This window comes from Saccopteryx bilineata, chromosome 3 (assembly GCF_036850765.1).
Source record: "Saccopteryx bilineata isolate mSacBil1 chromosome 3, mSacBil1_pri_phased_curated, whole genome shotgun sequence".
NCBI classification, from domain to species: Eukaryota; Metazoa; Chordata; class Mammalia; order Chiroptera; family Emballonuridae; genus Saccopteryx; species Saccopteryx bilineata.
The window spans coordinates 286,718,617-286,732,652 of NC_089492.1; the positions used below are offsets into that span (position 1 = coordinate 286,718,617).

Genomic DNA, 14,036 nt, shown 5'->3' on the forward strand with positions numbered 1-14,036 from the left:
AGTCTGTCCGTCTGTCCGGCGGAAGTACTTCTCTTGGGCGCGTCCTCCAGCCTGGGATCCTCGGGTAGGCGGGGCCTTTGTTTCTAAACTCTGGGGACTAGTGGACTGAGATTGAGAGGGAACCCAGAAATCCTGACGAAGTTGTTTGGGTTCTAGTTCGGGAGGGCCGGGAAAGTTTCGGGGGCGGCGGGTTGACGGCGACCTGGGGTGGCAATCGGGGCCTAGACTTTCCCGGCTGCCGCAAGGACCCAAGTGCGGGAGCTTCAAGTTCCCCGGTGGAGATAGGATATCGGGCCGTGGCCGCAGCTGCTCCCTGACAGCGCCCGGATGGTTGAGAACCAGACGCTGCCTTCTTCCAGCCGGGAAAGAGGAAAAGGTGTGCTCTTCGCTCTTTTTCTGTGCTCTTCTGGGTTTGACAGTTTCCCTCGAGGCGTGTCCGGGTGCGGGGTTTTCCTCGGTAACAACACCCTCGCCCGCACTGGAAGAAGTCTCGGAAAGGGTGCCCTCCACTCCCCGCTCCCATGCTGTCTTCCTAAAAAGACAGGGCTGTGTTTCATTGCAGGCTGCTCGAGTGGAAGTGATCTGGACTGCTTTAGACAAAGATAGTATATAGTAATAGTAAATAAAAACTACTTGTAACTGGTTTTTCTTTTCTCAGCTAACTCTACCCCGAAGTGGCCTGAACTTTGAGCCTCTGGTAGTCCTGATGAACAGTTTCGCTTTCCTCAGGCTTATGACACTGGAACTTCGAGAATTGGAGGTTTATGCCGTTTGAGACCGGTCAGCACTGTGCAGAGTTCAGAATAATAAGAGGCAGGTGAGCATGAATGGGTATTTTCCAATCCGGATTATGTTTTTGAGAACCATTTCTGCAGTTTCCGTAAAAGATGCACCACCTTTATTGAATACTAGGTGGTGCCAGCGAGTTAATCTTTCTGGGATAAATCTCAATGTAGCGCCAGGTTAAGGTTTTTAAAGTGCTTCGATCTATCCTGAAATTTATTTAGAGTAGCGTTACCTCTTTAAAATCTGTTGTGCCTTTATACACTTCATGCAGCTACCGGATATCAAGGCTAAGTGGAATCAGACCAGTTTTCTGCTTTCAGGGAGTTTACAGTCAAGAGAGGAAGACAAACGTGCTATAATGAACTCACATAATTCAAGGAAAAAATAAGTGATAGAAAATAAGATATGGAATGCAGTGTAAAAAGCAATCTCTTCTCATTATTCACTTACTAATCGTTTATCCAGCGTCGTGCTACATGCTGGTGTATAATGAGAAAACAAAATCCCTGCTGTCATATAACTCCCAATCTGGTGACTGGGGAAGGCATAATGGAAGAGGTGAAACCTGAGCTAGACTCTGAAGACTGAATGACCTGAGTTTAATGGGTAGAAAAAAAATGCAGGCTCACAAGGGAAGGATGAAAGGTCATGGCATGTTTTGCAATAGCAAGTAGTCTAGGGTAGTTAGACTATAAGGAAATTAATCCTGAAAAGATAGTTTCAGTTTTACCTTTCGTTTGCCTTGAATTTTACTGGAAAATTTGACAGATTTAAAATAAAAGTTAACTATGGCCTGACCTGTGGTAGCGCAGTGGATAAAGCGTAGACCTGGAATGCTGAGGTCACCGGTTTGAAACCCTGGGTTTGCCAAGTCAAGGCATGTATGGGAGTTGATGCTTCCTGCTCCTCCCTCTGCCCTTTTTCCTTTTCTCTCTCTCTCTCTCTCTCACACACAGACACACTCTCTCTCTCTCTGTTCCTCTCCCCCCACCCCTGCCTCTCTAAAATGAATAAATAAAATTTTTTTAAAGTTTAAAATAAAATTTAAGTGTGTACTTCCAGGAAAAATTATACATGAGGTGTAACTATAAAAAATTAACAGTTCTTGCTAACCTATTATACATGAAATATAGCAGTAATAAGTTACACATCTGGCTGTATTTATTTATATTTATGTTATTATTGACTAGATGATTTAAGCCAGTTTTAAGTGATATGGTAGGTAGTAAGAGTAGATTTTCACTGATTACATTCTCTTTTGAGTATGTTGTAAGGAATCCTCTTCATTGAAGTTCACATAGCAGATTGTCTGGTAATGATTATGTGTAGGAAGTTTTTGTTTTGTTTTTTACAGAAACAGTCAGAGAGAGGGATAAGCAGGAACGGAGAGATGAGAAGCATCAATCATTAGTTTTCGTTGCGCATTGCGACATCTTAGCTGTTCATTGATTGCCTTCTCATATGTGCCTTGACCATGGGCTTTCAGCAGACTGAGTAACCCCTTGCTCAAGCCAGCGACCTTGGGTCCAAGCTGGTGAGCTTTTGCTCAAACCAGATGAGCCCGCGCTCAAGCTGGCGACCTCGGGGTCTCGAACCAGGGTCCTCCGCATCCCAGTCCGACGCTCCATCCACTGCGCCACGGCCTGGTCAGACTAGGGTAAGTTATTAAAAGCATTTAAAAACTTCTTACACATAGCCTGACCAGGCGGTGGCGCAGTGGATAGAGCATTGGACTGGGATCCCGAGGACCCAGGTTCGAGACCCCGAGGTTGCCAGCTTGAACGTAGGTTCGCGGGTTCATCTGGTTTGAGCAAAGCTCACCAGCTTGGACCCAAGGTCGCTGGCTCAAGCAAGGGGTTACTCGGTCTGCTGAGGGCCTGCGGTCAAGGTGCATATGAGAAAGCAATCAATGAACAACTAAAATGTTTCAATGTACAACGAAAAACTAATGATTGATGCTTCTCATCTCTCTGTTCCTGTCCCTGTCTATCCCTCTCTGACTCTGTCTTTGTAAAAAAAAAAAAACAAACAAAAAAAACTGTGCAGCAAAAATTCAGCACTTAAAAAAAATAAAATAAATAACTTATGCTAGAATTTAGGTTTTCAATTACTAATAATCACGCCTTCATAAACTTCATTGGCTATGATACTGCCACTGTGCAAAGCTAGAATTTAGGTTTTGATGAATGCTTATACCTAATACTAAGCAAAATGTGTTTCCTGAAAGGAATGTAAGTTTAATAAGTGGGGAAACTTAAATGCTATAAACGTTAAGGTAAATACATATAATAACACCAAAATCAGCAGCTTTTCTCTACACCAGCACTAGTTAGGAATTATAATAACAAAAACTCTGTTCCCACCTGGCCTGTGGAGGCACAGTAGAAGGAGCGACTGAGGTTGCCGGTCCAAAACCCTGGGCTTGTGCAGTCAAGGCACATACGACAACCAGTGAGCAGGTATAGTGAAGCAACTTCTCATTCCCCTTTTCCTCTCTCTGTAAAATCAGTAAATAAAGATCTTTAAAAACATAAAAATCCTATTCCCAACAATACTAAAGAATAGCCAATGTTCAAGGCCTTTGTGAAAAAAAAATTTATTTTTATTTTTTGTATTTTTCTGAAGCTAGAAACGGGGAGGGACAGTCAGACAGACTCCCGCATGCGCCCGACTGGGATCCACCCGGCATGCCCACCAGGGGGTGACGCTCTGCCCACCAGGGGGCGATGCTCTGCCTCTCCGGGGCATCGCTCTGTTGCGACCAGAGCCACTCTAGCACCTGAGGTAGAGGCCAAGGAGCCATCCCCAGCGCCCGGGCCATCTTTGCTCCAATGGAGCCTTGGCTGCAGGAGGGGAAGAGAGAGACAGAGAGGAAGGAGAGGGGGAGGGGTGGAGAAGTAGATGGGCGCTTCTCCTGTGTGCCCTGGCTGGGAATCGAACCCGGGACTTCTGCACGCCAGGCTGGCGCTCTACCACTGAGCCAACCGGCCAGGGCCTTTTTTTTTTTTAATTATAAAAATAAGTGGAGAGATATTGCTTGATAGGAAGATTCCAATTTCAAGGATACAGTTTTTCTCCATATTAGTCTCTAATTTTAATGTAATCCCTGTCAAAATTTCAGTTGAATTTTTAAGGAAACTTGACAAACTGGTTCTTTATCTAGAAGAGGAAATGCCCACAAATAGCCAAGAATTATTGAGGGGAATACCCCACAATAATAAAAGCAACTTGTTATCAATTATCAGTATATACCAGTTTTAAAGCTATAATAATTAAAATAGCAAAATAATGCTTTAGGACCAGATTATTGTCAGTGAAACAGACTTGAGTCTTACTACTGAGTACAGTAAAAGTGGCAGAAATGAATACTAACAGTGTTGGGGCAATTGACTGTGAACTTGAAAGAAAATAAAAGACCTGTTTGAACAAAAAAAAGGTGCAGATATCTTAAAGAGCTAAATCTTTAAAAAAATTATAAATGTTTGTCTGACCTGTGGTGGCTCAGTGGATAAAATGCCAACCTGCAATGCAGAGGTCACCAGTTTGAAACCTTGGGCTTTCCCAGTTAAGGCACATGTAAGAAGCAACTATGAATTGATACTTCTTGCTACTCCTCCCCTTTCTGTCTCCTCTCTCTAAAAGATCAGTAAATAAAATCTTTAAAAATATACAATTATTGCCTGACCTGTGGTGGCGCAGTGGATAAAGCGTCGACCTGGAATGCTGAGGTCGCTGGTTCAAAACCCTGGGCTTGCCTGGTCAAGGCACATATGGGAGTTGATGCTTCCTGCTCCTCCCCCTGTTCTCTCTCTCTCTCTCTCTCTCTCTCTCTCCCCCATCTCTCTAATAAAAATGAATAAATAAAATCTAAAAAAAAAGTAAAAAAAAATATATATATATACAATTATCATAATAAAAAGCACCATAAATAGAATTTAAGGTCAGAAGAGAAGAGATAATTGCAACATAATGACAAAGTCTTTATATCCATGTTATATAAATCAGTAAGGGAAATATAATCCAGTAGAAAAATAAGCACATTTCCAAATAAGAAATTCATATCAAAAGTTGTTCATGCCCATAAGGCATTGGTAAATGCACATAAGGCCAGCAAGATAGTACTAGGAGTGTTCTAAATCCTGGGACATAACTAAGAATGAAAAAGAATATCATAATGAATCTGTATTCATACCTGATCTACTTCCTTACAAATCTGTATTTTCATCTATTAAACTTGTTTAAGGTAGGATAGACCATTAGTGAAGACTTAATTCATCAAGTCAATTAAGACTGCCAGGGCCTGACCAGGTGATGGTATAGTGGATAGAACATTGACCTGGGATGCTGAGGTCAACACAGGTTCGAAACCCTGAGGTCACTGGCATAAGTGTGGGCTTACCAGCTTGAGTGTGAAGTTGCCAGCTTGAGTGTGGAATCATAGATGTGACCTCATAGTCACTGGCTTGGCTGGAGCTCCCCAGGTCAAGGCACGTATGAGAAGCAATCAGTGAACAACTAAAGTGACAACAACTACGAGTTGATGCTTTTCATCTCTTTTCCTTCCTGTCTGTTGGTCTCTCTGTCTCTCTTAAAAACGAAAAAAAAAGATGAAGACTGCCAGTCATTTTTGTGGGGTGTTACTACTACATGTGTTTAAACTTTTATATATAAATTGAGATTTTCTTTGCACAACTATTTTTCCCACATCTGTAGCACAGAAAGAGTAGTCTATTTAAAACTTTCCTGGTATGTTGAATCATTTCAAATAATCAAATATATATTGTATGTGGGTTTATTGTTCTACTTAGAGATTAAAATGGCTTCCAGAGGAAAATCAGAGACAAGCAAATTAAAGCAGAATTTAGAAGAACAGTTGGATAGACTAATGCAGCAATTACAGGATCTGGAGGAATGCAGGTAAAAGTATAATTGTATGCTGCTCTGCTGTAAAATGACTTTCTTTTGCAGCTAGATTACAAACTCCATGGGTCCAGGCCCATGTGTGATTTTAGGTTCCTCTGTAGTGTTCTTCACAGTGCTTTGTCTGTCAGGGAAATAAACTCAGTGCAGGCCGTGGAGTCATAAAAGCTGGGATGTAAAAGTCTTTCATTTAATGACAAAGTGAGTGTGAACTTGGGAAAATACTTAACACCCTTAAGTTTCCATTTCCTTATATGTGAAGTGGCAATAATAACACCTAACTTGTCCTTAGTATATAAAATAGCCCTGCCTTGGTATCAAGCTGAGAAGGTACTACTTGAACTTCTGATGTGCTTTCAGCCTTAACTACTTAAAGGACCAAGACTGTTTGACCTTGGTAAATGTTACAAATGAAGGGCCTAACAAAGTGCTTGGCCCAGAGCAGCTGCTTGATAAATGGTAGCTGCTGTCATTTGTAGTGAGTGTCTATAAATGCTTTATTTGATTGGTAAATAAAAATAGCCTCTTACTCAGGTGGCAAGTACTGGCATTGCTGTTGTATTTCAAGGTGCAACAATTTTATCTACCACTAATGACAATAACAGCCATTTATCTGGTACCTCGTATATGCCAAGCACTTTCCATGTTTCATTTAATGCTCCTAAGCAACCCTATAAGGAGGGTACTATTATTATCTTCACTCTTCAGTTTATAGATAAACTGAGCTTTGGCTTTGTTAAAGATGTTGCCTAAAATTATACCATTGAACTGCTTAAAAGTAAGTTATTTTTGGTTTAAGTGTGCCTCATTTTGATAAAAGGAAAATGTTTAATTATCAAAGTAATCATATTTGCTTGAAAATGCCTACATTGGCCCTGGCCGGTTGGCTCAGCGGTAGAGCGTCGGCCTAGCGTGCGGAGGACCCGGGTTCGATTCCCGGCCAGGGCACACAGGAGAAGCGCCCATTTGCTTCTCCACCCCTCCGCCGCGCTTTCCTCTCTGTCTCTCTCTTCCCCTCCCGCAGCCAAGGCTCCATTGGAGCAAAGATGGCCCGGGCGCTGGGGATGGCTCTGTGGCCTCTACCTCAGGCGCTAGAGTGGCTCTGGTCGCAACATGGCGACGCCCAGGATGGGCAGAGCGTCGCCCCTGGTGGGCGTGCCAGGTGGATCCCGGTCGGGCGCATGCGGGAGTCTGTCTGTCTCTCCCCGTTTCCAGCTTCAGAAAAAAAAAAAAAAAAAATGCCTACATTTTAAATATCTGAATATATCCATCATTAGTATTGTGCTATTTCCTTTCAGTCTTTTCCCCCGAACTATTTTTTGTAAATATATATATATTTGGAATCAGTATACTAATACTAACATTGCTGTTTTCACTTGGAACCCTCTATTTTTCTATATTATGGTCACTGTACTTCAGAGAGGAACTCGATACAGATGAATATGAAGAAACCAAAAAGGAAACTCTGGAGCAACTAAGTGAATTTAATGATTCACTGAAGAAAATAATGTCTGGAAATATGACTTTGGTAGATGAACTAAGTGGAATGCAACTGGTAAGCATAATTCACTCACATCTATGACACAGGTGTTTTTTTGGGGGGGGCCGTTGGAAGGATACTTAAGATAGAGCATGTACTCTTTTTTGGGTTTAACTTATAAATAAGTTTAATTGTGAATAAAACAGCACATGCTTCCAGATCTTTATATAGTTACGTATTTAACTCCAGTGACATGCACAGAAATAGCAAATGGAAAGTAAAATTGTAATAGTATTTGATGAGCAAAGAAGACCGATTAATGAAGACTCATCAGTCAGTTATTGCAATATTCAATTCATTAGACTATCTTAGTTAGTTTTTACCTTCATGTATTTCTAGGCTATCCAAGCAGCTATCAGCCAGGCCTTTAAAACCCCAGAGGTCATCAGATTGTTTGCAAAGAAACAACCAGGTCAACTCCGGACAAGGTTAGCAGAGGTAAAGTTTCTTTGAATTGATCCAATTGCTATGTGTATTTTTTTTCCCTTAGCCCAAGAATTTGCTCATTTATTATTCTGAAGTTTAAAAATTGGTCAGTTGAGAATGGACAGCACCAAGAGTGAACCTTAGTGTAAACGTGGACTTGGGGTGTTTAGGATGTGTCGGTGTTCATTCGTCAGCTGTAACAAATGGACCCCCCTGGTGGGAGATGTTGATAATAGAGAGGCTATGCTCGGGTCGGAGCATGGAGTATATGGGAAACCGCAATACCTCTTGCTTAGTCTGCTGTGAACCTTGACACAAAAAATTGTCAAGTTTTAAAAAAAAGTTGGTCGCCTGACCAGGTGGTGGCGCAGTGGATGGAGCGGAAAGACCCAAGTTCGAGACCCCGAGGTCGCCAGCTTGAGTGCGGGCTCATCTGGCTTGAGCAAAGAGCTCACCAGCTTGGACCCAAGGTCGCTGGCTCCAGCAGGGGGTTACTCGGTCTGCTGAAGGCCCACGGTCAAGGCACATGTGAGAAAGCAATCAATGAACAACTAAGAAGTCGCAACGCGCAATGAGAAACTGATGATTGATGCTTCTCATCTCTCTCCGTTCCTGTCTGTCTGTCCCTGTCTATCTCTGCCTCTGTTTAAAAAAAAAAAAAAAAAAAAAGTTGGTCAAAATTAGTCCTTTGAGCAACTGGTAATGAATATAGCGGGTTAAACCGCACATGGCAGCTTCAGTATCTACTGACCGCTTCTACCTGAACTGCCCCTGTATGGTTTTACTATTTACTTCTGAAGCCCTGAGCTAAAATCCCATCTAGAATTCATTAGCAGCATTGTTTTATGGATGTGCGGCCTTTCTTACCTAAGAATTTCAAATGCCTTTATAAACCTGTTACGTGAAGAAATCTGTTTATAGACTTGAATATAATTAAGGCATTCACAGTTATTTGCAACCACTGATGATTCAGCTGGATAGTGGTTAGGAGCATGGCCTTAGGTCAGACCGGCTGGATTTGTATTTCTGCTCCATGTGGAGGTACGTGACCTTGGAGAAGTTATTTTGTTCAAACTCTTTGTTGCTTCAGTTTTTCCACCTATAAAAAAGGTGATCCAGGCAGTCCCTGGGTTATGAATGAGATCGGTTGTGTAGGTTTGCTGTTCAGTTGAAAAGTTGGAACAGGTCAATTTACCTGTTAAATGCAACCTAGACAGATATTTGTCCTAATGTAGTATTTATTTTAACCTTTCTGTGCATATAAATACTCAAACATTTTCAAACCTACAGAACCTATCTTGCTTGTAACCTGGGGACTGCCTGTATAATAAATGAAGTACAGCTAGTGCTCGACTTAACGACCACAATTGGTTCCAACAGACCAGTTGTAACACGATTTGGTCGTAAGTTGAGTAGGCTATATGTACAGTACTGTGAAATGATGTTATAAAAATCTTTAAGTCATATTTTATCATAATTTTCTTTCATTATTGTTATATATCATAATTTTCTTTGTTCATTTTATGCCATTTGTATCATCTCTACACCATTTTGTTTCTTATTTTTACATTCGTCAGGTTTAAGTAAAACACTGCATTACCAGTACAACTGGTTTAATATTTGCAAAGACAATTTCCTCTTGGTAGATATCTTGGGAGGGGTTTGATGAAAAATATCCAAGATACAAAACACAAATTGCTGTACCAAGTCTGGGATAACAGTTGAAATGGTGCATGCGGAGATGGTAGTGCTGCTGGAAGCTGGTACACCCAGCTGGGCAATGCTTGCGCTGCCAGATGTGGAGCAGTCGTGGCTAGCAATTGTGGTCGTAAAGTCAAATGGTAGTAAGTTGCATAGGTCGTAAGTCGATCGATATTTGTAATATACATAGAGCACATATTGTGTGCAATATATAATACACTACTTTCAGTGTTCTGGTGGTAAAGGTTGTATCAACCCAAGTTCCAGGAGCTCTGATACCAGTTATCTCATTCAAGCCTGTGGGCCACACTTCAGTTTAATGAAATGAGTTCCTGGAGCATGACTCCTCTCTAAAGGAAGCTGTTGACTACTAACTCCTAATTCCTAAACTCTACTACTAAGTAGAGTTTATAACTAAGACAATGGTTATGATTAGCTTTAAGATTTATTAGAACTAATAGCATTTCTATCATGTTTGCCTTGAGTTGTTTCTATAGTTTTGTGTTTTATTAATCAGCTGGAGGATCTTTTTTAAAAGAAGTAGATGTGAAAAGCTGGATTTCTTGCAGAGAATGTTTTTACCTTAAATACTATATGCTTTGTGTTCCTTCACCCATTGTAGATGGACAGAGATCTCATGGTGGGAAAGCTGGAAAGAGACCTGTACACTCAACAGAAAGTGGAGATTCTGACAGCTCTCAGGAAACTTGGAGAGAAGGTATCTGTATTTAATTTTACATAATATAGTATTAGGCATAAAGAAAAGGTGTAAAGTATTTTGTACAGAACTTCTTGACGGTGACAGTTTGTGGTCCTGAGACTTTTTTTTTTTTTTTTTTTTACAGAGACAGAGAGTGAGTCAGAGAGAGGGATAGACAGGGACAGACAGACAGGAACGGAGAGAGATGAGAAGCATCAATCATTAGTTTTTCATTGCACATTGCGACACCTTAGTTGTTCATTGATTGCTTTCTTCCTTCAGCAGACCAAGTAACCCCTTGCTGGAGCCAGCGACCTTGGGTTCAAGCTGGTGGGCTTTTGCTCAAACCAGATGAGGCCACGCTCAAGCTGGCGACCTCGGGGTCTCGAACCAGGGTCCTCTGCATCCCAGTCCGATGCCCTATCCACTGCGCCACCACCTGGTCAGGCCTGAGACATTCTTAATGGTGGTTCCTAGAACTGCTTGTTAAGAGTATAACTCACTCCATTAGACTCGGTTTTGTTTTGTTTTGTTTAGCTGACGGCAGATGATGAGGCCTTCTTGTCAGCGAATGCAGGTGCTCTCCTTAGCCAGTTTGAGAAAGTCTCCACAGACCTTGGTGAGTACCCTCGTACTTCTGAAAGTTGGCGGTGAGTTACTCACCGGTGGACAGATAGCATGGGTGAGATAGCACGATGGCCGTTGCTTGAGTTTAGAGGAGAGAGCAGAATTGTGTTCTTTATAAATCCCTTTTATTGAGTTTATTTCCCAATACTTTATAATTAAAAAAAATAAACTTATATAGTCTAATGTCTCAAAAATATTTGTCATCTAAATGTGAATATAAAGTAAACTAAACTATTACGTATCCTGTTTCATACCTAGAGCTAGAGTAAGCCTGTGTAACACATAACTGACCCTGGGTAGCTGGGCTGTTCGTGCAGGGAGGGGAAGGAAATCGGGATGGCGGGGGAAGCTGAGGGGACGCACTGATAACAGAAGCTAACTGTATTTTCTATTTCAGTATGTATGTAGTATGTTTTTGCCTCTTTACCTGGAACTGCATTTGAATGACCTTTCATTTGTGTGTCTTTCTCCTTAGGCTCTGGAGACAAAGTTCTTGCTTTGGCAAGTTTCGAGGTTGAAAAAACAAAGAAATGACATGGTATGGAAGCTTGGGACAGTAATCACATTCTTGTAAATGGCATTTCTTCTGGGGATTTTGAGTCACTGCAGAGAAATCAAGAGGTTCTTGAAGTTCATTCATAACCTAAGCAAGGGTGACAGAAACATTCTGGTGGCTTCTGTTTCTGCCCTTCACCATTGTGCTTTATGTTAGGGCTCTCTGCTTGAGTGGTCTGGGCTGGGTGGGATGGCGGGATCACTAGACCTTATTCATTAGGATTTAAGAGAGAGAATAGAAAATAGTTTCTCTGGCTGTGTATTCAGGCTCCTTGTTTTTAGGTGCTAAGAGTAAATGAAAAGATGTGAACTAGTGGTTCTTTTCTGCTCATAATTTATCACTTGCTGGAGTGATTAGTGTAGCAACATTATTAGACCTTATATGTATTCATAGAATTTTAGAGTCCTAAGTGATCTTAGAAGTTATTTAAGGCTCAGAAAGAGCGAGTAACTTGCTTAAAGTCACATCAGAGAGTTGGGGATAAGACTTGGGTATTCAGACTCAGTTTAGTGTCCATTGAATTTTATTTTTTTAATTCTGTGCTGGTCTTTAAAAATAATTAACACATATTTGTGCAAGTCCACGTTTATAAAAATTTGTCCCAACAAAAAGTTGTCACTAAGGGACCATTTCTGAGACTGTAAGCTCTCCTGATGAATAGGGCCTATTGTATCTCTGCGTTTTGAGCTTGGAACAATGGGAGCCCTGTTGAGAGTCTCCCGAGGTAACTTAACCTCCTGTGTTGTTTCACTAGGGGAGCAATTGGAAGTGGCAGCTAGAGGCCCTCCCTGTGTGTGACCTCTTTGCTGAAACCCATTGGGTGGTGACTGCAAATTACTGTTTATTAGTCAGTTTTGGAAAAACACGAAATAAGTTCTGAGGAAAAACAGGCTTCTCTCCTGAGTGTTTACATCTCTTGGTATGCTCAAATATATAGATTTCCACATAAGCATGTATGTTAGCTTCTTTCCTGGGCTCTGGCTACTTTATATTCTCTTATGTGTTTCTCAATATTCTTTTTCTTTGCACTTTATACAAATGAAAAATATTTTTAAAGCTTCATATACTGTAAACTCAACTAGGTGCTCTGTCAACTAGACAAATTAGGGGTACTCAGCTACATTAATGCCTTATTTGGAACTTTTAATGGATAATTTTTTTATATATTGGTTTATGATGATCAAAAACTCATTGAAATTGTGACAAACCAAGAAAAAGCAAATTACCTGCTCTGCCTCTAGGGCTTTGTGGTCAGTCATCATCATTTCATTATTCTGTTTCATTATTTTTGTTTTAACAGGGGTAAAAATCACATAACAAAATTTACCATTTTAAAATGTGTACAGTTCCATGGCATTTAGTACATTCACACCATTATACAGTCATCACCACTATCTTGGTTCCAAACAAGATCCCTCACCCACTTAGCGGTCACCCCTGCTCCCTCCCAGCCCTGTCGCCACCACTAATTTGCTTTCTTTATCAATGGCTTTACCAATGCTGGATATTTCATATAAATAGAAGCGTACAGTACGTGACCTTTTATGTCTGGCCTCTTTCAGTTAGCATAATATTTTCAAGGTTGATCCACACTGTAGCATGTATTAGTACTTCATTCCTTTTAATGGGTGAAAATATTCCTTTGCATGGATACAATATTGTGTTTTCCCATTTATCTCTTGATGAACATTTGGGTTTTTTCTACCTTTTGGCTATTGTATGCAATGCTGCTATTTACATTTGTATATACATCTTTGTTTAAATACCTGTTTTCAGTTCTCTTGGATCTGTACCTGAGAATGAGATGGCTGTGTTGATGTTTAAGCAGTGTCAAGCCACAGCAAGCTTTCTCCTTCCCCTCCAGGAGAAGGATGAGGAAAACTAGGAGTATTTTGTATTTGAAACGGGCCTACATTAATCTGGAATCCTTAATTTTGGCTTCCTTTTAAGCTTTCTATCAGTGAAATAGTTTGTCCTTAACCACATAGATGTGTTCATTTTGTAAGTAATGACTAGTACTTCATTTAAAGATAGTCTTTCTTTGAAAAAGGTCAGGTTTACAGTGCCCAGCAAGACATTGCCGGTCATGGCCATGTGACCTTTGATAGGTTACTTCATCTTTTTGAGCCTCCTTTTCCTCTTCTTTTCAGTGGTGATAAGAGGACCCACATACAGCGTAGGATTACCATGTATGCCCCTCTCTTCCTTAGTATAGACAGAAGTTTTGCGTTGGAGCTAATTCACCATTTAACAGTTCTTTTGAGGGCCATCTGATATATTTTGTTTTATAAATTTGGTATTTAATTCAGAAAAATAATTTGAAATAACTTTGAAAATTCTATCAGCTACAGTTATTAAATGACTTGCAGAATATGTTTCCTGTTCATATTTTGCTTTATTTACATAATCCTCTAGTGTTTTAGACCTCTTGAGAGGTCCCAGACTGCAATAACTAATGCTAAGGCAGCTAACTTTTTTACATCCTTAGGTCAAGCTAATACTGTAATGAAAAGAATTCTTGCATTTTTTCAAAGAACTGGAGTTGAAGCAGAAGTAAATTCCAATGAACAAGTGTCCAACTGGGCTGTGTAATGAAATATAATTTAAAAGCATTCCTATGTTTCAGTGTTTTCTTTTATCCTGTGACTGGGAAGATGAGTATTCTAGGTGGGTGGTAGAGGAAGAAACCAAGAAATAGAATGAGTTGTTCCCAGGAAGGAGTTGGAGTTGTGACAGATGGATTGTTAACTCTGTGTGTTGGGCCTTTTATTGAAGACACT

General features: G+C 40.7%; 1 protein-coding gene and 1 pseudogene across 5 annotated transcripts; one reads left to right on the forward strand and one right to left on the reverse strand.

Annotated features, from left to right (window-relative positions):
• Window positions 1-45: 45 nt before the first annotated feature.
• Window positions 46-13,868, forward strand: LZIC (leucine zipper and CTNNBIP1 domain containing). Of its 5 annotated transcripts, XM_066270517.1 has the most exons (9): window positions 100-140; window positions 659-817; window positions 5,595-5,703; window positions 7,126-7,261; window positions 7,586-7,684; window positions 9,996-10,091; window positions 10,611-10,692; window positions 11,176-11,238; window positions 13,745-13,868. In XM_066270517.1, the coding sequence occupies exons 3-8, from the start codon at window positions 5,603-5,605 to the stop codon at window positions 11,232-11,234; spliced, it is 573 nt and encodes a 190-aa protein (XP_066126614.1). In that variant the 5' UTR covers window positions 100-140; window positions 659-817; window positions 5,595-5,602; the 3' UTR covers window positions 11,235-11,238; window positions 13,745-13,868. The 5 variants fall into 5 exon arrangements, with proteins under 5 accessions (XP_066126615.1, XP_066126613.1, XP_066126616.1 ...); XM_066270518.1 differs by lacking the exon at window positions 100-140 and adding an exon at window positions 46-64 and having other exon boundaries at window positions 730-817; window positions 11,176-13,868; XM_066270516.1 differs by having other exon boundaries at window positions 74-376; window positions 730-817; window positions 11,176-13,868.
• Window positions 2,824-2,953, reverse strand: LOC136332617 (U4 spliceosomal RNA; annotated as a pseudogene).
• Window positions 13,869-14,036: the final 168 nt, after the last annotated feature.